Genomic DNA, 26212 nt, shown 5'->3' on the forward strand with positions numbered 1-26212 from the left:
TGACATCTTTGCACGTTTGATGTTGTCGTTAATGAGCGCGTTCCCTCGTAAGTATTCCCCCCTTACAATTTGTGTTTTAGTGTTTGTTTACCAGTGGAAGAACAATTAACCAAATGAACACTACCCAGGTTTTAAACTCCTAGCCCAACATAGAAGAGGCTACATTTAGCAGCATCACCATGGCGATACCCACTGTACTAGTTTAGCATATTAGCATATCGTATAAGCCTATTAGCATATCATATGCACCTAACATGTTAGCATTTATGAGCCTAGCATATTAGCATATCATTCGAGCCAAGTATATTAGCATATTGGCCACGTATTTTAGCATAGCATATTAGCATATATCCAATAATGGCCCTCCTTATTGAAAAGTAGGCTGAATTCACTTCTTACAAGTGGGGAGTGTGGCTTGTTCTCATATGGTTCATTTGTTTTCAGGGCTGTTTGGGGTATCGGGGTATTGTTTGGCAGGCTTATTTTAAATCCTGTTTGTTAAGCTGTCTGTCCTTATCTGTCGACATTTGAGGAGGCGATTGCGTTCTTCCCCATCCTCTTTAAATGACAGGGATGTTTAGAGGTGCATGTTAACTGAGGCATGGACATTTGCAGGTTGCCCCACCGCGCAAGTCACAGTCCAATCATGCTCCTCCTATTAACTCCTCGGCTAGGGAACAATACATATACAGTTGAAGTCTGAAGTTTACATATACCTTAGCCAAATACATTTTAAATGTTTTTCACAATTCCTGACATTTAATCCTAGTCAAAAGTCCCTGTCTTAGGTCGGTTAGGATCACCACTTCATTTTAAGAATGTGAAATGTCAGAATAATAGTAGAGATGATTTATTTATTTAAGCTTTTATTTATTTGGTTGGGATGGTGTTCTTCAGCTTGCAAGCCTTCCCCTTTTTTTCTCCAAACATAACAATGGTCATTATGGCCAAAGAGTTCCATTTTTGTTTCATCAGACCAGAGAACATTTCTCCAAAATGTACGATCTTTGTCCCCATGTGCGGTTGCAAACCGTAGTCTGGCTTTTTTTATGTCAATTTTGGAGCAGTGGCTTCTTCCTTGCTGAATGGCTTTTCAGGTTATGTCGATATAGGACAAATTTTACTGTGGATATAGATGCTTTTGTACCCGTTTCCTCCAGTATCTTCACACGGTCCTTTGCTGTTGTTCTGGGATTGATTTGCACTTTTCGCACCAAAGTACGTTAATTTCTAGGAGACAGAACGCATCTCCTTCCTGAGCGGTATGATGGCTGCTTGGTCCCATGGTGTTTATACCTGCGTACTGTTGTTTGTACAGATGAACATGGTATCTTCAGGCGTTTGGAAATTGCTCCCAAGGATGAAGCATAATTTTTTTTCCGAGTTCTTGGCTGAATTCTTTTGATTTTCCCATGATGTCAAGCAAAGAGGCACTGAGTTTGAAGGTAAGCCTTGGAATACATCCACAGGTACACCTCCAATTGACTCAAATTATGTCAATTAGCCTATCAGAAGCTTCTAAAGCCATGACATCATTTTCTGGAATTTTCCAAGCTGTTTAAAGTCAGTCAACTTAGTGTATGTAAACTTCTGACCCACTGGAATTGTGATACAGTGAGTTATAAGTGAAATAATCTGTCTGTTAAACAATTGTTGGAAAAATAACTTGTGTCATGCACAAAGAAGGTGTCCTAACTGACTTGCCAAAATTAGTTTGTGAACAAGAAATTTGTGGAGTGGTTGAAAAACGAGTTTTAATGACTCCAACCTAAGTGTACGTAAACTTCAACTGTATAATGTTTTTTTATTTAAACTACGCATCAAGGAGGTAAGAGATTAATCTTGGAGAAGATGAAAATCAAAAATCTCTCTCCTGACTTTAATGAAGTAGCTCAAATCCATGTATGAAGTCTTCCATTGCCCTGTGATAGGGTCTGCCGTCACCCACAAGGTCAGGCATCAGGAGCAACCTTTACCAGCTCGCTCATAAAGCACACATTCACACAGACACACAGTCCTGTACAGCTAAACTTGTGGGGACACACATTTCAGTCCGAATCGAAATCCTATTTTCCCTAACCCTTAAAACTAACCGGGGCGGCAGGGTACCCTAGTGGTTAGAGAGTTGGACTAGTAACCGAAAGGTTGCAAGTTCATATCCCCGAGCTGACAAGGTACAAATCTGTCGTTCTGCCCCTGAACAGGCAGTTAACCCACTGTTCTGTCATTGAAAATAAGAATTTGTTCTTCACTGTTTTGCCTATTTAAATAAAGGTTAAATAACCTGTACTCTTACCTTAACCTAAAACCTAACCTTGGTTCCTAACCCTAAACTTAATTTTAACACTAATTCTAACTGTAACCCTAAACCCTCTACAAATAGCATTTGACCTTGTGGGTCCCAACACAATTTAAAAAATAAAAAATATCCCCACTCTTCCTTGCAGTTGTTATGGACTGAAGGGCTTATTTTGAATTATAACTTGGGATACATATCATGTTGGCATTGATCTCTTACAAGTATTGGCAAATGGTAGTACCACCGGAATTCATTCCATACTTGGGATCACATGTTTGCAAACCAAATTGTGCTCGCTCAGATATGATATTTTCATACCATTTCAGCACAGTTACTGCAACTATGGTGGATGCGTAACCAGGCTGAGTACAGCTTGGCTTGGCTTGGTTCAGCTCAGTGGTGTGAAAAACTATACTGCACACAGCCTGGCAGTTGTAATGACTACTGTGTGTCTGTCTGTGCCTTCCAGTCCAGAGTCAGAACCTGGTGACAGACAATGTGGAGGTGATGGAGGGTGACGTGGCCGTCATCAGCTGCAGGGTGAAGAACAACGACGATTCTGTCATCCAACTCCTCAACCCCAACAGACAGACCATCTACTTCAGAGACGTCCGACGTGAGTACCACACACACACACACACACACACACACACACACACAGAGGCTGGCATACACACGGACACAAACTTATACATACACACACCTTAAAAATAGATTGGCCTACTAGTTCTACACAGACGGACATACACATACTTTCACATCAACTCTACAATAATATTTTGGTCCACTTCAGAGACTTACAGATGTTATTAGTACTTTCCACTGGTTGGAAAACACTAAATATGCCCACACACACAAAGTATGTCGCACACTTTTGCAGTAAGTCCTCAAGTCCTCCTTCTGTCCTCCTTCTTCAGAGATGAGGCGTGAGCACGCACACACATACACACACACATACACACCACACACACAGAGAAGCAGCCACATCAGAAGGGCTCCCATCTGTCTTTGATGGATACAACGTTCTGTCCCTCCCTCCCATCCTACCACCACAAACTCTTCCTCACTCACCCACACTCTCTTTCACACACATATACACAGCCACACAGCCAGGTCCTCAGGATCCCCCTGGCATACATAAATCGTGTCTCGTGTTTTTCTGTTTCGCTGGGGCACCAAATACCAAACCCACAGCTGGCTGTCAAGGGCATCTCTTCTTCCGACGGGGCGCCTTGATCTCTTGTGATCTTTTCCAGAGAACATTCGGGCATTTCACTGCAGCTGCACTTCTTAATTATAGCTTGGCTCTTCTACCAGCCTCCCTGAATATCATATTGGGCCGCTCCAACTGAAATCCATATTGGGGAAAAAAAGAGGGAGATAGAGGAGAGAGCTTTGACATTGACATCCTAGTTGTGGAAAAGCTCAGCGGTAGCATGTTTCTCCATCGCATCTGAAATTAATGTGACCCCACTTCAAGGGAGCGGTTGGAGCCGGGTGTGGATGAGGGCTCCTCCCCAGCGTGGCCCTCTGCACACAAAGTGAGCACACACACATGTTTTCATGATCCTTCACATACACACACACACACATATACTGTAGGCACACTCGGCGAGTTAAGAGGCACACACACACTTTTGCACTGGCACTCAGAGTGAAGAGGCAGACACTTGAAACCTGTGTAGTGGGTGGACGCCAGTCCTTTTGAAGACCAGAGACCACGTGTGTAAGGATTCCGCTGGGCCCCGGACGGTACCTGTCTGAAAGTAGCCTGTGCATTACCAAAGGACACCTTTACCTTACCTTTTACCACCACCAGCTCCCAATCTCTTAATGAGGACATCACCTCCATATCCTCTGGGTTTTCAAAGCACTGACCTCGTCATTAACAGGTCCACAGCCGCTGAGCCAAAAAGGTCACCCTCTAATCTCTCCGCCGCTCTCCTTATCATTAAAAGGTGTCTCTCTCCGGCAACGTTTAAAAGTGAGATGACGAAAACAGCATGGAGCCAGCTAAAGGGCAAGAAGATGGTTGGGCGCCACAAATCCCTTTTCCATGTGTGTGTGTGTGTGCATGTGTGTGGTGGGAGTGGAGTCTTTGTGAAGAGCCAAATTACCCTCACTCACCTTTCCCTCTCTCACTCCTTAATAAAACTTTGATGGGCTCCTCTCAAAAAGTAGCCAGGCCTGCTAATCAGAATTGATTGCCGCCACTTAAGAAGAAGCCAGAAGCTCATCTCAATGAAACCAGGGAGAAACAACACAACTGAGACATGGAGAGGGAGAAAGATGGAAGAAAAGAATAACCCATTGCAGCCATAAAAGTTTTGTTTCTCATCTTTATTTTTTCGCTCTGCTCTGAATTGCAGTTTATTTTCCCCCCTTTTGTGTTTAAAGTCAGCTTCATTTCAATGCAGAGATTGCCAGGACTCAATGGATATGGCCGAGTGTGTTTGTGCAGTCTTTTGTCCCCCATCACCCGTTTCCTCGATGGTGCCGAACGGACCTTTGGCTATTTGCGATAACACGAAAATAAGCAATGTATATTCAACACCACTTTAGGTGACTGTCCACCCCTCAAATGGAGTTGAGTGGAGAAAAAAAATGTCCATTGTCCACTTTGATCTGACTCAGGAAAATGTATTAGAAATCTTGAAAATGTATCTGTTTTATAATTTCATATTATTTTAAACATAAGTAAGATCACTTGATTTGTGAGATAACTTGGGGCCTTCTGATACGATATTGAGGTATGTTTTTTTAATACTTTAGCTTGCTATGTGAATCTGTGAATAAGATTTAAAGAAAGCCTTTATTTTCATAGAAAGGCTGTTTGTTTGGTTGTAGAGAGGCTGTATGAAGACGATGGAAGATGGACAATCTAATTCAAGATCATCATGGAAATGAAACATATACATCCCGGAAATGAAATGATTGAAGTACAAATATTTATCAAATTCTCTGCCTTGTGTGGCTGTTAAAACAAATAAATTAGCTCATTTTGAAACCCCTATAGCTACTATATTCAAGTATAAATCAGCAGGAATAGGATACTGCTGTGTTTTGAGACGTGCATGGCGCTCCTCCCTTCTTTTTCTTCTTTGTGGCTGTTTTTGTCCCTGTTCCTAGCCACTGTGAATCTTATTCCCACGTTTTGTTTCAGTGTTTGTTGCCTCAGAGGTCTCTCCATGGTCACTGCATTTTCTTGCCCAATTTTGTCTTTCCTTGTGTTTGTACCTTCCAAAAAAGGCATTACCTGCATAGGAGGTTTGTGGCACCTTAATTGGGAGGACAGGCACGTGGTAATGGCTGGAGTGGAATCAGTGGAATGGTATCAAATACATCTAGCAATATGTTTGATGCCATTCAATTTGCTCCGTTCCAGTCACTATTATGAGCCAAACTCCCCTCAGGAGTCTCCACTGATTACCTGAGAAACGCTATGCCAAACTAAAGGAATTGAAAGAACAAAATCAACATCGAAAGACATATTCAGTTTGTTTTCTTGAGTGGAATTGCTTTCTACTACTAGTGCCTTTGTTTTCCCTGAAACTCACCCCATTGGCCATCACTGCTGCGTGTCCAATCCCGGGCTCCCCCACAGTGAGCTGGATGCTGCGAGCGGGCACCGTTGTTGTGTCATCATGGGGGACAACCTCCTGGGGCATGGCGGGCCACTGTTGAGTCCTCACATGACCACGCTTGTGTCTAGGACCAGCACCACTGCGCTAAAGCAGGGCCATGTTCCCTGTTGGACACAGCTGATGTCGTCAAGCCCTAATGCTGTTTTGCAAAAAATGGATCAGTATTCAGTTTCTCACCACCTCCAATTCTGTCTGTTTTTTTTTGCCCAAACCACATTTGTGTTGTTGATATACACTATATATACAAAAGTACGTGGACACCCGTTCAAATTAGTGGATTCGGCTATTTCAGCTACACTTGTTGCTAACAGGTGTATAAAATCGAGCATACAGCCATGCAATCTCCATAGACAAACACTGGCATTAGAATGGCCTAACTGAAGAGCTCTGTGACTTTCAACGTGGAACCGTCATAGGATATCACCTATCTATCAAGTCAGTTTGTCAAATTTCCACACAAGCTCACAGAACGGGACCAGCGTGTGTTGAAACGCATAGCGCCCTAAAAATCATCTGCCCTCGGTTGCAACACAAGTTTGGTGGAGGAGGAATAATTGTCTGAGGCTGTTTTTCACTTAGTGCCAGTGAAGGGAAATCTTAACGCTACAGCATATAATGACATTCTAGACGATTCTGTGCTTCCAACTTTGTGGCAACAGTTTGGGGAAGGACCTTTCCTGTTTCAGCATGACAATGCCCTGTACAAAAAGCGAGGTCCATACAGAAATGGTTTGTCGAAATCGGTGTGGAAGAACTGGACTTGCCTGCACAGAGCCCTGACCTCAACCCCATTGAACGCCTTTGGGGTGAATTGTTAATGCCGACTGCGAGCCAGGCCTAATCCCCCAAAATCAGTGCCCAACCTCACTTATGCTCTTCTGGCTGAATGGAAGCAACTCCCTGCAGCAATGTTGCAACATCTGGTGGAAAGCCTTCCCCAGAAGAGTGGAGGCTGTTATAGCAGTAAAAGGGGGACAAACTCCATATTAATGCCCATGATTTTGGAATGTGATGTTTGACGAGCAGGTGCCCACATACTTTTGGTCATGTAGTGGAGATATACACTTACAGTATATTAACACAACAACAAGATATAGCATGTTAAAGGAGGCAATGTATGCAAGGTATGCATTGAGCATACAGTATACCACAATGGAATGGAGGCCATTTTTCAAATACCCACAGTACACCAGACTTTAGTGCCATTATGAACATTATCGGTGTTGACATAATGCTTTAATCATTCCTATTGGTGTCCATCTAATGCCGAGTCTCACAACAGATTACCAGCAGTTTAGCCCGTGATGCCTCGCATTGGAGTGTTTTAATCCCAGCACATTCTTCAAATCAATACATTTAATTTAATCATTAGTGTCAGGCTGCCCCTTGCACTGACAGGCCTAACCCTGCTTTCAAGTCAGCCACTTTAATTAGTCACACATGATCTGTGTGTAACGTTAGCCTCTGTTGTGTTCATGCACTGCTAACAGAGGAGCCAAGCATAATGACTACTGGCACCAAAGTTAGCGGTTAGCGTTGAAAAGTAGCATAGGTAAGTAACTTAATAATTAAAGTAATTGAGTTAAGAAGTTGGGACACCAGAATAGCTTTGCAAAATGGAGTTGAATGTTGAGGAGTTATGTTTTGATTGGACTTCAATCTTGGGCCCACATGCTAAAAATAGAGCTCTCCTTTGAACATTTGTCACTTACTCTGAATTCACACACTTGTTAGCTATTCTGTTCGTTGTTCTCTTCTGATATTCCAAGACTACCACCTTGGCAGCAGGACCAAAGACATTAGCGATGAGTTGGCACAGCAACATGTTTAACCCCTTCTCCTTTTTTTGGGGGGGGGGGTCGAGAGGATTAACTCAAGGAGAAAGGGTGGATGGCAGCGGAGATGGAGCCACGCTCTGTGTTTCTTTGCTTCTCCACTCCCTCCACAGCAGCAGAACCAGAGAGAAGGCTGACAGCCTTTCTTTCTCTCTTCCTCTTTTCCCCCCTCACTCGCTCTCTTGCTTTCTCTCTTTTTGCATGAAAGCGAAAGAGCACAGCTAACCAGCTGGAACCCAGAACAATCAGCTTCACCCCCCATCACTATCACAATCCTGGCTTTCATGTGCTCGCCGCCGCAAACTGTAATAATCCCAGATGATTTCTTCATTTAGTTATTTGTTTCCGTCTATGTAGTTATGTATTAATGCTACCTCTTTTTTCTTGTTGCTTTTGCTCCTTTGAACTGGGATGCTGTGGGTGAGAATAAATGTGGTGTGGGGAGAAAAAGAAGACACAGAGAGCAGTAAATGGCTGCTGTCGATCTGTCAGAGGTGGTGGGGAGGCTTTCATCTGAACCAGACATTGGGATTCTCCATTGCGTTTGCCAGGCAAACAACTCCCTAATGGATTGCTCATTATTCTGCGTGTGTGTGTCACCACATATTCCTGTTTTAATTAGAAACAACAAAAAAGTTTTAAGTGAGAAAAGAAAGGAAATTCACATGAGCCCCACAATGCCTACTTCACCCATGCTCTACCAAGGTTTTCCAGCCCCACAATGCCTACTTCACCCATGCTCTACCAAGGTTTTCCAAGCCCCACAATGCCTACTTCACCCATGCTCTACCAAGGTTTTCCAGCCCCACAATGCCTACTTCACCCATGCTCTACCAAGGTTTTCCAGCCCCACAATGCCTACTTCACCCATGCTCTACCAAGGTTTTCCAGCACACAGCTTTGACCTACTATAGTAGCTTTATTGGGCTATTGTACTTCAAGAAATATGTAGGGAAGTTGCATAGGATTCAAATGTTCTCAAAGATCAGATGAATTTCAACAAAGAAAGGAAATTATGATAAATGGCGAGAGACTGTTTTAGGGTGCATTAAACAAAGCTCACCTGGCATCGATATTAGTTTTTCCCAGCTATATTCAGCACAGTTTAAAGTCACAATCTATGATGGTGCTCCAAAGTGTCAAAGCATACACATGACCTCAGAATGTCAACCATACCAGTATTCTTTAGTTCTGTGCATGTTACCAAGAATACTTAAGATTCACCTGAGGAGATTCGTTGTGTTCTTTAAGTTTGCTAAACTCAAGAGAACATTTTAAGGTATGTGCAATACTCCCAGATAGAGCACCCAGCTCACTCTTCCAAAGCAAATAAAAAATATACTCAGGTGAGTTTGTGAGGGACAACAACAAAAATGTGTACTGTTGGGGGTACTCAATGACTGGAGTTGGGAAACACTGCCATAGTCAATGCATGGACAATGACAATGGTATCCTCTTTTGACCCCCCCCCCCCCCTCTTACTCTTTCTCTCCCTATCTCTCTTTCTTTGATCCCCAGCCCTGAAAGATGCTCGCTTCCAGCTGGTCAACTTCTCGGACAATGAGCTGCGGGTGTCTCTATCCAATGTGAGCCTGTCGGATGAGGGAAGATACGTGTGCCAGCTCTACACGGACCCCCCACAGGAGGCCTATGCAGACATCACTGTGCTGAGTATGACTACACACACACACTACACACAATGTTTGTTGAGGGGGGAAATGTCTTAGACCGTCTATGTTGACATTCATTATGAAAGTATGATTGAAAACACACACACACACACTAGTGATACACGAGTTTACCCATAACCGGCAATCCCTGAGGTTATATCCACGGTACGGGTGGGTTTAGGGTCTAGAAATATTGTTTGGATGAAGGGCGGATTGAATAAAGAGAAAACAATGTATTAAAAATCCATAAATGTATCAGTCTTGTGCAATTCATATCTATATGCTACATTTAGGTTTGCGGGTGAACAAACAGCCATCAGTAACACACACACAGCTATCACTGGCACGTCATTGACCGATGGAGTGGTTGATACCATAGCTGTATCTAACTCACTTTTGCACTCAGAGACAAACTTACTACGAAAGAATAAACATTCACCAAGGTGTAGAGCCACAGTGCAAAGCATGAATTGAATTATAATAATATGTCACGGGAGTAAAAGTGACGTGAAGACTGAAAGTCTGTCTCACTTTTAGGGATTATGCCATTTCACTGAAAGTTAAATATATTTTAAATCTGGTCCTCAACGTCATTTTAAATGTCATAACCTCGCACAGAGCTCTAAAGTGTGACCATTTTGGTCATATATATGTTCCTAAATATTTAGCTGTGCGACCTGTGCGCCTACAATTGTTTTCCATTGTAATGATTGTACCATTACTACAGGGAATACAGCTTGTTTGTAGACCAAACGGTTCAAATGATATGACCCATATAACCGGCGCAACTTTTTCTTCTTCCTGTGGTGAATTGGCAAGCCACATTTTACATTCATAAACCATGTCGCGTGCCATTCTAAAACTACTCACGGGCCTTTTGTTTAAACATTGTTCAGTCATGTACCTTTTTAGCTAGCTTCCTAACAACCTAGTAACTTTACTTATAGGCTTATGTCCTAACATTTGGGAGCACAGAAATAAAGGAAAAGTGATTGCTTCTCCAGGAAATCAATAATCACGGCAATAAATGAATGAGAAGCTCTCAATTGCATACTCCTCGCATCCTATCTCCTCATCTTCTTTTCAAAACCAATTGGAGAAGAAGGTCAGAGGGAAGGGACCTCTGGCTCTCTCATCCAATGTGTTTTGAGAAGGAGACGAGGAGAGGGGATGTGAGGAGTATGCAATTGAGATCTTCCAAATGACTGATCTGTTGCATGTTATCACTAACAAACTTGATGTTCTTAAAGAGACAGTGTACAATTTTTGATGTAATGCATCTCAATATTGTGCTTTTACACAATGTGGAAACCTAATGTTCCACAAATGACTTTGTAATTTCAATGATGATGGGGTGGCAGAGTGGTTAGAGTGTTGGACCAGTAAACGGAAGGTTGTGAGTTCAAACCCCCGAGCTGACAAGGTACAAATCTGAACAGGCAGTTAACCCACTGTTCCCAGGCCGTCATTGAAAATAAGAATTTGTTCTTAACTGACTTGCCTGGTTAAATAAAGGTAAAATAAAAAAAATGACAGTTATTTTTATAATACCTATAATATTTATAATATTTACAGGGTTACAAATTAGTTTCTAGGGCACAAAATGTGCTAAAATACATATAGTCTACTTACTATCTACTTACTTCAGTCTACTTACTTCAAAGTAAAGTATTCACACCCCTTGACTTTTTGTGTCACTGTCCTAAACGCAATACCCCATAATGTCCAAGTGGAATTATGTTTTTAGAAATTAATTACAAATTAAAAGCTGAAATGTGTTGAGTCAATAAATATTCAACCCCTTTGTTATAGCAAGCCTAAATAAATTCAGGTGTAAAAGTTGCATGGACTTCAACACTGGGGAAGATAATAGTGTTTAACCTGACTACCTCACCTCTGTACTCTACACATACAATTATCTGTAAGATCCCTCAGTCGAGAGAATTGCAAACACAGATTCAACCACAAAGACCAGGGAGGTTTTCCAATGCCACTCAAAGACGGGCACCTATTGGTAGATGGGCAACATTTTTTTTAAAGCTGACATTGAATATCCCATTGAGCATGGTGAAGTTATTAATTACACTTTGGATAGTGTGTCAATACACCCAGTCACTACAAAGATTCGGGTGTCTTTACTAACTTATTTGATGGAAAGGAAGGAAACCACTCAGGGATTTCACCATGAGGCCAATGGTGACTTTAAAACAGTTACAGAGTTTAATGGCTGTGATAGGAGAAAACTGAGGATGGATCAACAACATTATAGTTACTCCACAATACTAACCTAAATGACAGAAGGAAAAGAAGGACATCTGTACTTAATAGAAATATTTCAAAAACATGCATCCTGTTTGCGATAATGTACTAAAGTAAAATTACCAAAGCAATGATGTCCTGAATACAAAGCGTTATGTTTGGGCCAAACACATCACTGAGTACCACTCTATATTTTCAAAAATAGTGCTGGCTGCATCATGTTATGGGTACGCTTGTAATTGTTAAGGACTGTGAGGAGTTTTTCAGGATAAAAATGAAACGTAATGGAGTTAAGCACATGCAAAATTCTAGAGGAAAACCTGGTTCAGTCTGCTTTCCAGCAGACACTGGGAGACCAGTTCACCTTTCAGCATGACAATAACCTAAAACAGAAGGCCAGATATACACTGGAGTTGCTTACCAAAACAACATAGAATATTCCTGAGTGGCCTAGTTACAGTTTTGACTTAAATCTGTTAGAAAATCTATGGCAACACATGAAAATTGCTGTCTAGTAATGATCTACAACCAACTTGTCAGAGATCAAATCATTTTGAAAATAATATTGTACGATCCAGGTTGGCAAAGCTCTTAGGGACTTATCCAGAAAGACTCACAGCTTTAATCACTGCCAAAGGTGATTCTAACGTGTATTGACTCAGGGGGGTGTATACGTATGTAATCAAGATATATTTGCTTTATTTTTCTGAAATTCTTTACAAATGTTAGAATTTTTCTTCCACTTTGTGTATATCGTTAACAAAAAAATACAAATAAATACATTTTAATCCCACCTTGTAACACAACAATCAAATGAGCGGCAGGGTAGCCTAGAGCGTTGGACTAGTAACCGGAAGGTTGCAAGTTCGAATCCCCGAGCTGACAAGGTACAAATCTGTCATTCTGCCCCTGAACAGGCAGTTAACCCACTGTTCCTAGGCCGTCATTGAAAATAAGAATTTGTTCTTAACTGACTTGCCTAGTAAAATAAAGGTTAAAAAAATAATAATAATTGTGTCATGAATCTTGCCCTAGAGGGAGCTCCACAGAGTGGTCACTAGCCGGCACAGTCAAAAAGTAATAAAATCTGATTATAAACCTAACCCTACAGTTAACCTAACCTTAATCACACTGCTAATCCTAATGCCTAACCTTTAGTTAAGACCAAAAAGCAAATGTTTGTTTTCAACTACTTCTATGATATAGTACATTTTTACTTTGCAGCTGGCCCATCTAGCAGAAATTGCTCAGTTCTGCCTCCAGGGCAAGATTCATCACCACAAATGTCAGTCACCCTGCATATCTCAATCAATAAAAAAAAATATATTTTCTGGTGCTCCTAAATTTTGTTTGTGCTCCTAACTTTTATAAATTGGGAGCACCAGTATTTGACGTCAATACCGAAACACCAAGATCCACGCCAATCGAAACCCAGTGTCCAGACAGTTTTCTATTGTGCATCCTAGCAGGATTTAAGGGAAATTACATTGTGTGCGTATTAGACGTTACTACATACAGAGCGTGCTTGAAGCAAGAGTAAGTACTTAGATATAATGATGCCGTTTTGGCAATGAAGTTTGACAGCGGGATGTGGGGAGTGTTTGTGATTTGGAAATTTTCGCAAGGAGGAGATGGGGAGACTGGCACAGGCATGAATCTGCGTGTCTGGGCCAAGGCAGGAGTAGATCAGCGCAAATGGCATCAAGCTGTTTTGAGTGGCAGTAGGTAACAAGCGAGAGCTGGAAGTATGTAATCCAAAATCGGTGAGTGGTCTCAGCTCGCACGTTTATGGGAAGAGTCTAGTTGAGAGAAGGTTGGAAAAGCATCCTCAAACACCTGAAGTGTACTGCATATGTATGGGCTTTATTATAAAGTGGATGATAAAACATTTTAAGTGTAAGGCCTTTCGCCAAAGCTGATAGCGGCTGATTCTGACTTGAGATACACGCACTTAAATCTAACTTAGTCCTTTTTCACGCACATTCTTCTCTGCGCACATTCTGACGTTTTTGTTTACAAGAAAATGACTGTACTGTAGTCAATTTAATTTATTTCAAAGTATTTCCATAAACCTCTCACAGATAGAGTACTATTGCAACAAAATTCAGTTATTTTATTTGGTATGTGGAGGGACCAATATTATAAATGACACCCATGACAATAGATGCATCACACCATGCTACCTCAACACCACATTGCTGATGAAACGCCCTTCCACCACACATGGACAGTTAATACATCTAAGAGGGAGGACTGACCCGACACCTCCTGGTTGTTAGGGTGATTTATGCCCCCACATTCCCTAAACACGGTGTCTATTTGTCCCCCCTGCCAGTCCCTCCAGGCAACCCAATCATCGAGTCCCGGGAGGGTCAGGTGATTGAGGGCAACGAGACAGAGATGACCTGCACCGCTATGGGCAGCAAGCCCGCCGCCACAATCAGATGGATGAAGGGAGACAAAGAGCTCCAAGGTAGGTCAACACCCGTCAACACCGTCACGTCCAAAACACTTTAGCTCTCTATTATAACTCAGTTGGACTCTGAAAGACTGAATATTCTTTAAAACAAGATTTTTCAGATGAAGAGGGATAAAAAAGGGCGAGAATTAAGGTAATTGTAGGGAATTACTCAGTATGAATTGTAGAGTTGTCTATTAATGTTCATGCATAACTTTCCATTCCCTACAAGTTTTCCATTCCCTACGAGTCTACCCAATGATTTAGTCATACATTCATGACCATAGCTTTATTCAATAATAAAACCACTCACATCATTTTCATAGATGTTTTCTTTAACCCATCTGTTGGTGCCTCTACACTCTCTTTCTAACTTTCTTCTTCCTTCCTTCACTCGTCTCTTTATAATTCGCCCCACGTCAACGACACCTCAGCCTAATTAGGTCACTCCCATGGCTCTGAATGACTTCCATTAGAGTGATGGGCTGGCTCAGTGGTCACCTAGCCTTTTGGCAGAGTGATAGCTTTCAAGCCTCTCTTCAAAGGGAGCTGCGCGATTATGGAATGACCCCGGGCTGTTCCAACTCTTACTCAGCAGAGCCCAAAGCCCGTCACTCACGTCATAACCACAACCTCATACCAACCACGAATGGTGCAAAGCCCTAATGTGGAGTAAAGGCCTTGGTTTCATCTACTCAATAAACACTTTTAACCAGAAGAGGGTAGGCTGACTCTGGTCCTGGATGACTGTGTGCAGTGTGTGCAGGTATAAGTTCCAGCCCAGTGCTAACACACCTGTTTCACATAATCAACTAATTGTTGTCATTAATTAATATAGACCAGGTTTAGGTGAATTGGGTGTTTTAGTCCCGGGCAGGAACAAAAGCCTTCACACACTGCGGCACTTCACTGCCCCTTCCCTGCATTAGCGTAACTACTACAGTGTTGTTAAATAGCACTGGCTACGCCTAAATGTGTGGATGATAGCCTTCCTTACTCTCTGTGTTGACAAGAAAAGTTACTTGACAACAAACAGAGGGTGAAGGAGAGTTCACATATCTGAGCTTAACTGCTAGCCGTGTAAAACGTTTTGTCCATTGCCTATTTTTATTGTAATTTTTATTGTAATTAAAAGGGGTTTCTATTGCCAACCACCACTGAAAGTAGTATTGCGTCATCTTGAACGATGTGGAGTCCATGTTTCCCCCGTTAATTGCCACATCAACGTGATGAATATGGCACGCCGCATTGTTCAGTGGGAGTTTGACTGACTGACTGACTGAATGGACAGAATGTGGAGGTTGAGAAGCAGGAAACATGAGAACAAAAGAGACAGGGGCTCTTTGTCAAGCCATATTTCCTGGTTTCTTTGCATCCTCTCTTCCTGCCTCCTCTGAGGGGAGGGACCTTGGACCTCTAATAAGGTTCAGAAGGAGGCAAGGAGATACGAATGACGAATTGTGGAATCATGGAATGACGAATTGTGAGAGGTCACAAAAGGGAAAGAGCGCGTCACCGCAGTCCATGCCACTTGCCGGCTGCTCCAAATTGCTTTCGGCGTCGGCCGGCTCCTCGCCTTGCAGATTTATTTCTAATTAAACCTAATTACCTTAAGGGATAATCGGGCATGTTTTAAATATCATTTAAAGGTTACACACCCACCCTGCTCGCTCGCGAATGTAAACCAAGATTTCGAGCCCCGAAAGCAAAGTCCCAGTTATCCTACTATCATTATATCCCTTCTCTTGCCCTCTCTGTGTGTCTCTCTGTCCCCCTCTCTCTCTTTCTCCCCTCACCCTTGCACTCGCTCTCCCTTCCCCCACTCTGCCTCTTTATTGTCCTCTCTCTTATCTTGCTAGTTTTGTGTTGTGGTTAATATTTCCCCCTCTTTTATATCCTGTCTTTCACAGATATCTCCAGCACTTAAGTGTGCGAGTGAAATGAAAGTCAAGGAACAATGGGAGTTCCAACAGCACAGGTTATTCTGTCTGTACAAGACGAGATGAGAGGGAGAGAGACTGGGGGGGCAGTGACGGACGGGGCCGAGCACGGCCATTAGCCTTAAGTCTTCTAAAGAAAATTACCGGGGTGATTTCAATTACCCTGCCACACTCTGCCAGAATGACTGGCAAATTTATAAAATAATATTTGAACTTGCTGAAGGCAAGTAGTCAAGGAATGTCTATGGCACTTTGATACATCCGAGTCCACTCTCCCCAAATGCAGGCCCCCCACGTACCCCCGTGCTCTTAAATGGTGCTGAAATGACAATTAACGATTATTTTCAAATGTAAAATAGAGAGGACTGTTAATGGCTCTGCATCTGAAGGAATAGCTAAGTGCAGCCATTAACAGTGCATCAACTCACTCTGCTTTGATTTTGAACCCCGAGCTTCACTATTCGACTACAAAAGCAATTAGCTTTTCATTAACATTAATATGTTCACTAGCACTCCAAAAATAATGTTGGAGTAATATCGAGCGCCACATCTGAGACTGCGGCTATCAAACGGAGATGCTATCACCGTGGGAAGATGATATCTTCATAAGTAAATAAGATTCAGTACGCATCATCCAATTCAAAGGTATTTGCATATCTCTCTTTCATTGAGCAAGTGCTCAACACGTTTGTTATTGCATAATGTTGACAGTGCAGTGATATTCAACATGTTGGTAATTAGCTACTGTGCTGTAATAATAAAATAAAATATGGATAATCAAATTAAATCCTTAGGTCAAGATACACCAGTGTCTGCTGCCTGTCTTTTCCTCCTGGTAGTAAATTGATCACTTTATCATTTGTCAGATGTTCACCTTAGCTGATTTCTCAGGTCTAACTCAGCTGGTTATTTAAAACGCTTGGCTTTTAAATAAAACTACAGCGCTTGGCTTGTCAAATGGAGTAACTCACCTGTTTATCACAAAGACTCGTTTTCCCATCAGCCTCAGAGACAGCTGTCTCTGCAGTGACGAGGCGGGATGTGAAGCGGCAACTCAATATCCATCAGATACCTGTAGCTGAGGAACAACAGCACACAAGGCTGTTCGCCATTTCATCCTCATAATACGAAGATACAGTGCTTTCAGAAAGTATTTACACCCCTTGCCTTTTTCTACATTTTGATGTGTTCCAAAGTGGGATTAAAATTTATTTAACTTCTTCTTTAAGAGGCTCTTCTGTCTTCCACTCGTTACCTGTATTAATGGCACCTGTTTGAACTTGTTATCAGTATAAAAGACACCTGTCCACAACTTCAAACAGTCACACTCCAAACTCTACTATGGCCAAGACCAAAGAGCTGTCAGGCTGGGAAGAAGCAGCTTGGTTTGAAGAAATCAACTGTGGGAGCAATTATTAGGAAATGGAAGACATACAAGACCACTGATAATCTCCCTCGATCTGTGGCTCCACGCAAGATCTCACACCGTGGGGTCAAAATGATCACAAGAACGGTGAGCAAAAATCCCAGAACCACACGGGGGGACCTAGTGAATGACCTGCAGAGAGCTGGGACCAAAGTAACAAAGCCTACCATCAGTAACACACTACGCCACCAGGGACTCAAATCCTGCAGTGCCAGACGTGTCCCCCTGCTTAAGCCAGTACATGTCCAGGCCCGTCTGAAGTTTGCTAGAGAGCATTTGGATGATCCAGAAGAGATTGGGAGAATGTCATATGGTCATATGAAACCAAAATATAACTTTTGGGTAAAAACTCAACTGGCTGTGTTTGGAGGACAAAGAATTCTGAGTTGCATCCAAAGAACACCATACCTACTGTGAAGCATGGGGGGTGGAAACATCATGCTTTGGGGCTGTTTTTCTGCAAAGGGACCAGGACGACTGATCCGTGTAAAGGAAAGAATGAATGGGGCCATGTATCGTGAGATTTTGAGTGGAAACCTCCTTCCATCAGCAAGGGCATTGAAGATGAAACGTGGCTGGATCTTTCAGCATGACAATGATCCCAAACACACCGGCCGGGCAACGAAGGAGTGGCTTCGTAAGAAGCATTTCAAGGTCCTGGAGTGGCCTAGCCAGTCTCCAGATCTCAACCCCATAGAAAATCTTTGGAGGGAGTTGAAAGTCTGTGTTGCCCAGCAACAGCCCCAAAACATCACTTCTCTAGAGAAGATCTGCATGGAGGAATGGGCCAAAATACCAGCAACAGTGTGTGAAAACCTTGTGAAGACTTACAGAAAACGTTTGACCTCTGTAATTGCCAACAAAGGGTATATAACAAAGTATTGAGAGACTTTTTTTATTGACCAAATACTTATTTTCCATCATAATTTGCAAATAAATTAATTAAATATCCTACAATGTGATTTTGGGGATTTTTTTTCTCATTTTGTCTGTCATAGTTGAAGTGTACCTATGATGAAAATTACAGGCCTCTCTCATCTTTTTAAGTGGGAGAACTTGCACAATTGGTGGCTGACTAAATACTTTTTTGCCCCACTGTATATAAAACATTGTTATACAGTATCTTGATTAGACAAGTATTCAACCCCCGTGAGAATATCTGTTAGAATTCACAGTGTCTTTCTGGGTAAGTCTCTAAGAGCTTTCCACACCTGGATTGTGCAACATTTGCCCATTATTCTTTAAAAGATTCTTCAAGTTCTGTCAAATTGGTTGTTGATCATTGCTAGGCAACCATTTTCAGGTCTTGCAATAGATTTTCAAGCAGATTATAGTCATAACTGTAACTTGACCGCTCAGGAACATTCACTATCTTCTTGGTGACAACTCCAGTGTACATTTGGCCATGTGTTTTAGGTTGTTGTCCTGATGAAAGGTGAATTCATCTCAGTGTCTGGTAGAACGCAGACTGAACCAGGTTTTCCTCTGGGATTTTGCCTGTGCTTAGCTCCATTCCATTCCTCCATTCCGTTTCATTTTCATCCTGAAAAACTCCCCAGTCCTTGACAAGCATGCCTGTAACATGATGCAGCCACTACTATGTTTGAAAATATGGAGCGTGGTACTCGGTCATAGTTGTAGTGTTTGTGGCAAATCCAAAACACTTTGTCTTCATTCAGGACAAAAGTGAATTGCTTTGTCACATTTTTTTGCAGTATTACTTTGTTGCAAACAGGATGCATGTTTTGGAATATTTGTATTCTGTGCAGCAGTGGTCACCAACCTTTTTTGAGTCAAGATCACTTTCTGAGTCAGATTTTTCTTAAGCAGGACTTAAAGGTAAGCCTATGCAACATTTTCCAATTAAAAACAGTTCCATAGCAATGAGGTTTGTGCAGCAGGCTATAGGACCAACACATTTCATTGCATATTTCTATGCCTGAATTGCCCTGCCAATGTTGTTCTTCTCAGACCATTTTGAAATTATATTTAAAATGTGGTATATGATCACATTGGTGATATATCATTTGTTGTATTACTTGAGGCACAGCTGAGTGAGCATAATAGTTAGCTTTTCTTTTTTGACTGGGCTGATGGCCTGCATCTGATGGTCAGTCTGAGGGGGGGAGGGATCAGCTGTGAGGCTGCCTCTAACCTGACTCAACGTCCCTCCTCTCTCCCTCCCTCCATTGAGAAACGGGGACACAGTCTTCCAGCTGATGGCGAAACTCAAGTCGCACTGCATTATTTATGCTTCATGCACCAAATTATGTTATTACTCCTATGACCTGAGAAAGTGAAATATTCCCAGATATTAAAAAGACACAAGACTCTAATAATAAGAACGCAAGCTTATCGGAACACTTTGCTGTACTCCTTCAATGCAGCTGCAGTGCTGGTTGTAGTGTAAGTGTAAGGAGGGAGGACACACATTTTATGGCTTAGTGTTGACAGTGCTGAACATCAACTTAAACATGAGCTTACTCATAAAAACAGCAGCTCTTTACTGTATTTATCAAGTCTCTCTAGTCATGGTTTTACATTTTTTGAAATCTCACAGTATCAACTTCTCAGCTTCTTTTTACAATCTATGGCTCAAGGAAACTGTGCAGACACAGTCATCTGAGCTATCTGATTGGCCAGTGGTAAGCCTAAAGGTGCACTTGATTTGCTCTGGGCCTGCCGGGTAGGTTGAGTTCTACCTTCAGACACATGAAATTGTTAAAAAATGGGAATACTTTGCCTTCCCGGTGCTAGGGTTGCTGAATCAAATGCACCTACCGCCAACAGTGCGGGATTTAAAAAAATAATAATAGGAACGCAAGGCTATTTACAGAAATGTTTGTTGATCACTAGGAATGCCTTGGAGATCAACCAGTTGATCGCGATTGACTGGTTGGTGACTGCTGTACAGGCTTCCTTATTTTCACTGTCAATTAGGTTAGTATTGTGGAGTAACTACCATGTTGTTGATCCATCCTCAGTTTTCTCCTATCACAGCCATTAAACTCTGTAACTGTTTTAAAGTCACCATTGGCCTCATGGTGAAATCCCTGAGTGGTTTCCTTCCTCTCCGGCGACTGAGTTAGGAGGGACGCCTTTATGTTTGTAGTGACTGGGTGTATTAATACACCATCCAATGAGTAATTTATAACTTCCCCATGCTCAAAGGGATATTCAATATCTGCTTTTTTTTAATTTTACCCATCTACCAATAGGTGCCCTTCTTTGCGTGGCATTGGAAAACCTCTCTGGTCTTTGGTTGAATCTGTGTTTGAAATTCAATGCTCGACTGAGGGACCATACAGATAATTGTATGTGTAGGGTACAGAGATGAGGTAGTCATTCAAAAATAGTGTGAAACACTGTTATTGCACACACAGTGAGTCCATGCAACTTAATTACTCCTGAACTCATGTAGGCTTGTCATAATAAAGGGGTTGAATAATTATTGACACGAGACATTTAATTTTTTTATTTTTTTTATCAAAAAACATAATTCCACTACATTATGGAGTATTGTGTGTCGGCCAGTGACAAAAATCTAAATGTAATCCATTTTAAATTTAGACTGTAAAACACAACATGTGGAAAAATTCAAGGGGTGTGAATACTTTTTGAAGGCACTGTATATGAAAATAAATCCTCTGTCAGGTGCATTATCCCTCACCCCCCTCTCCCTCTGCCTGTCTGTCTCTACCTCTCCCTTTCTCTTCCCCTCTACCTCTCTCCTCCCCTCCCCTTGTTCTTTCTCTCTCCCTCTCCCGCTCTTTCTCCCTGATCAACCTCCCCGTCTCAATCCAATGAAATTCTATTTGCTTTATTGACATGACACTCTTGATAACAAATATTATTACAAAATGGGACAATGGGGAAAGGAAGTTGGCCTATTCAGCATGTGGAGAGTGTGTTGTCTGTGTTGTGTAGTAACACCCCAGTTATCAGAACAAAGTGTATAGGCTTACTTCACACCTTGCTGTGTACTGTTGGCACAAATAAACTGTCCCATCAACAACTACCCCAGCAGCCATTGAGTGACTCACGAGTACAACAGCCCTTGACAGCGAGAAATTTCCAGCTGATTCACCTTCTATTGACCATTTTCTAGGATGTTCCGTTCTCTCTCCCCTACTTGTACTGTACAAGGTCACTCACAGAGCCACTCCATTCAGACGCACAATGGCCGCCTCTCTCCCTTATGCTGAGTTATTACTACTCTTCCCCCGTAGCCTTGAGCACAACAGTAGCCCTTTGTCACAATTTCATTACAAAATAAACGTATTCCACTCCCAATTCAATGTGGGAACACATAGTTACACAACACCAGCTTTTTATAGGAGCTTATTGGTTTTCAGTTATTTATATTTCAGGTGTACTGAATTCCACGAAAAGTACCAAAGACCATTTTAAGTACAGGCCAGTTACATGAATGACTTGCGGTCTAAAGATGAAGACTGCTTTACAATAGGTTCCTACGGTCTTGTGTTGAAACATGGCTGTTTTTCTTCCCTATAGGAAAACATGATACACACACACACAATGTCTTTGAGCAGGTGCCGGATATTGTTCAGTAAACAATACAAATAAATTCTACACACTGCAATCTGTGCTTACATGTGGCTTATTGGTGACAATTGAGAAAACGTTTCAACCACTCAGGTCTTCATCAGGTTCCGTACAATGGGTCCTGAAGTCTTTAGTAAAGATCAACTTCCCAAAACAACAAAACGATAATAAATATTTTTAAAAGGCTGTTAATATCAGGGGGCTTTTAACGCCGTTGAGTCGATATACGCGGCCTCGCAAAAGTCTAATTAGCATAATACAACAATCCCTATCAAAATCCTTTTTTTTTTTTTGCATGGGCTGTGTCTCAGTTCACTGCATCCGCCAATGTCGCCCTTCCGCATCTGCACTGAAAGGTGGCAGAGCTAGAGCGGTGTTTGTCAGACCATGGGAAACATCCCGAAAACGTATGTAGTGTCCAAACTGTTTGGCCCACAAACTATTATGACCCCTATATGGAAAGATGAGACTCTCACAACCCCCACAAGCGTCACGTGTCTCGTCTGAAGTCAGAACAGCCTATCTGCCAACTTCTGTCTGTAGTGTCCGAACAGTTTGGACTACACACTAATATGACCCCTCTATGGAAGGTTAGTCTCTCACAAACACGTACATTTAGGATGCCCACAAGCCTTACAAGACTAGTCTGAAGGTAGCCGGGTAGTACAGTGCATTCGGAAAGTATTCAGAACCCTTGACTTTTTCCACATTTTGTTGCGTTACAGCCTTATTGTAAAATAGATTAAATTGTTTTTTCCCCCATCAATCTAGACACAATACCCCATAATTATAAAAGCAAAACGTTTTTTTTGAATGTTGCTAATTTATAAAAAAAAAATATATATATATATATATAAAAACTGACTATAATCTATACATAAGTATTCAGACCCTTTACTCAGTGTTAAAGCACCTTTGGCAGCGATTACAGCATCAAGTCTTCTTGGGTATGACGCTACAAGCTTGGCACACCTGTATTTGTGGAGTTTCTCCCATTCTTCTCTTCAGAGCCTCTCAAGCTCTGTCAGGTTGGATGGGGAGCGTCGTTGCATAGCTATTTTCAGGTCTCTCCAGAGATGTTCGATTGGGTTCAAGTCAGGGCTCTGGCTGGGCCACTCAAGGACATTCAGAGACTTGTCCCGAAGCCACTCATGTGTTGATCTAGGCGGGATGCTTAGGGTCATTGTCCTTTTGGAAGATGAACCTTCGACCCAGTCTGAGGTCCTGAGCGCTCTGGAGCAGGTTTTCATCAAGGATTTCACTGTACTTTGCTCCGTTCATCTTTGCCTCGATCCTGACTAGTTTCCCAGTACCAGTCAAAAGTTTGGACACACCTACTCATTTCAGAGTTTTTCTACATTGTAGAATAATAGTAAAGAGATCAAAACTATGAAATAACACATATGAAATCATGTAGTAACCAAAAAAGTGTTAAACAGATCCAAATATATTTTGTATTTGAGATTCTTCAAAGTAGCCACCCTTTGCATTGATGACAGCTTTGCACATTATTGGCATTCTCTCAACCAGATTCATGAGGTAGTCACCTGGAATGCATTTAAATTAACAGGTGTGCCTTGTTAAAAGTTCATTTGTGGAATTTCTTTCCTTAATGCATTTGAGCCAATCGGTTGTGTTGTGACAATGTAGGGGTGGTATACAGAAGATAGCCCTATTTGGTAAAATACCTTGTCCATATTATGGCAAGAACAGCACAAATAAGCAAAGAGAAACAACAGTCCATTATTACTTTAAGACTTAAAAGTTTCTTCAAGTGCAGTCGCAAAAAAAAAAACACAAAGCGTGCAGTCACAAAAATGCAAAAAAGGCTCTCATGAGGACCACCACAGGAAAGGAAGACCCAGAGTTACCTCTGCTGCAGAGAATAAGTTCATTAGAATTACCAGCCTTAGGGGGATGGTAGGGGACGCCATGTGCGACTGACGTGTTTTCTGTTTGCTCCCGTGGTATTCTTAAAGTTTATGTGAATTCTGCAGCAGAACCGTATTTATTTTCAAATATTAATTTGGTGATCCCTTTCCGTAAAAAACAAGACTACTTTGCTTCCGAATGTCAGCATGTCGACCAAACATAAGGCCAAAAGCATGACTTTGAGAAAACCCGGCCTACAAGACTCTCATCACCGCCCTCTCCGCACACTTTACCCGGGGGCGCGGCTTGGCCTGGCGGCGCTGTAATGAACATTCTCGAGGCCATCAAACTACTACGCTCTGAGATAGTTGAAATGAAAACACAGGTGGTTGCTACGATTGAGGCCAGAATACAGGAGGTTTCTGATACTTTAAAAGCAGATTTAACCATCCTGCGGAACGAGACTGTGCCAGCAATCACAATACTCTAAACAACAACTGTGTCACACACTACAACGATTGCGGCACTGGAGACCTCCGCTACTAATGTCTCCGATTTAACTACATCCCTGGAGGCTGAAGTTAAATGCCTAGCTGCGGATTTGAAAAAGGTGAAGGAGAGCTGTGTGAGTCTAGAGGGATTCTCTCGCCGCAATAATCTGAGACTTGTATCGGTCCCAGAGTCCGGAAATGCATCGCGCCACGGATTTCGTTTCAGGGCTGCTGAAGGATGTTCTTGCCTTAGATGAAAAGCCCCTGATTGATCGAGCCCACCGGTCGCTGCGCCCAAAGCCCCGGGATGGGGAGAGGCCCTGTGACATAATTCTTCGAGTGCACTTTTTTCATGAGAAGATGGAGATCCTCAGACGAGCCCGCAATACCACTCTGAGCTTTCAAGGACAGAGCTTTTCCATCTACCAGGACTACTCCCCCACTGTTTCCAGGCAGCGCACAGCTTTCGGACAGGCCAAACGAGTACTTCGGGACCATCCAAGTGTGAAGTATGGACTGCGATTCCCGGCCCGTTTATGGATATCTCATGAGGGTAAAGACTACACATTTGAATCTCCGGATGAGGCTATGGCTCACATTCAACGTCACATCAAGAAGTCTTGAATATGCTCACAGTTCAGCAACTGTTGCTTGCGAACTGTGGATAGTAAGTAACCCACTTGTGGTACAATTATGCTTAGATATAACAGGCTAGTCTTGTATAGTTGGTGAAACTATTCAGGCTTATTTGATGTGATCTAATGTTTTGATCATCTAGTGTGCGTGCCTTATCTCCCTCACCTATTTAGTTTGTTTACACATTGTCTCGGTGACTCAAAATATTTTTGGTTATTTGTTTACTGCATCCGTTTGCATTGACCCAGTAAACAGTAAATGTCTCCCGAGGCTACACGGTTTTTGGGGCCTCACTTTAATTTTAAAAGTTTTGAGCGTCATTTATGCCCAGCAAACGTTCAACGTTGCGCACACATAGTTTTTTGGTATTGGTTGTAAGCTGTCTCAGCTTCAACTAGACTACTATTATAATTACTATTATTTTTGATTGTCTTGCTACGATTTCCTTACTTCAAATTAGATTTTTGGCTGAGAGCCTTTATACATTTGATTTATTTTCTCTCTCAATGCCTGTTATAAGACTGGGAATACAATTATATACATCTACAAGTGGTGCTTTTGTCATTCCGTTTGCACAAGGGATTCACCTTTTTTTATTTGAAAAAATACATACAAATCTTTCTTTTTGCTGCTTGATCCACTAACAAAACGCGACTTTAAAGAGCGGGACTGTGGGTTTAGGTTTAAGACCGCACTCTCACAGACATACTGTGCGAAGAGAACATGTTCTATTTAGGCTTGTATCTCGTTTGGGGAGGTATTGTCTGGGATGGGGGGAGGGGGTGGGGGGGCAGGTTGAATTGTTCAGTTCTAATGTTGTCATTCTGTCTTTTTAGGTTTTTTATCTGTTTTTTTTCTGTACTTTTTCCAAACATTTACCACCGTACATTATTACTCTGAGACAAGTTATTCTGGGGGTTTTGGGCGCTCATTGCTTTTCCATTCTATGCTCTAATGACAGGGTTGAATAGCGTGAATGCCCAGAGGGGCCGAAATAATACAATCAAGTACATTTCTTGGAATACCAAAGGGGTTAACAACCCGGTGAAGCGTAAGAGGGTGTTGACACACTTAAAGGGTTTGAATGCAAATATTGCATTTCTACAAGAGAGGACT

General features: G+C 42.0%; 1 protein-coding gene across 4 annotated transcripts in view; it reads left to right on the plus strand.

Annotated features, from left to right (window-relative positions):
• The window catches only part of LOC109873029 (cell adhesion molecule 1), a 517469-nt gene that overhangs the window by 387298 nt on the left and 103959 nt on the right, over positions 1–26212 (plus strand). For all 4 annotated transcript variants that reach the window (XM_031807919.1, XM_020464521.2, XM_031807918.1 and 1 more), the window contains 3 exons: positions 2769–2915; positions 9297–9449; positions 14043–14180. In XM_031807919.1, coding sequence (XP_031663779.1) covers positions 2769–2915; positions 9297–9449; positions 14043–14180 — 438 coding nt within the window. The remainder of the gene's footprint in view (positions 1–2768; positions 2916–9296; positions 9450–14042; positions 14181–26212) is intronic.

Source organism: Oncorhynchus kisutch, linkage group LG28, assembly GCF_002021735.2.
Source record: "Oncorhynchus kisutch isolate 150728-3 linkage group LG28, Okis_V2, whole genome shotgun sequence".
In the NCBI taxonomy this organism is placed as follows: Eukaryota; Metazoa; Chordata; class Actinopteri; order Salmoniformes; family Salmonidae; genus Oncorhynchus; species Oncorhynchus kisutch.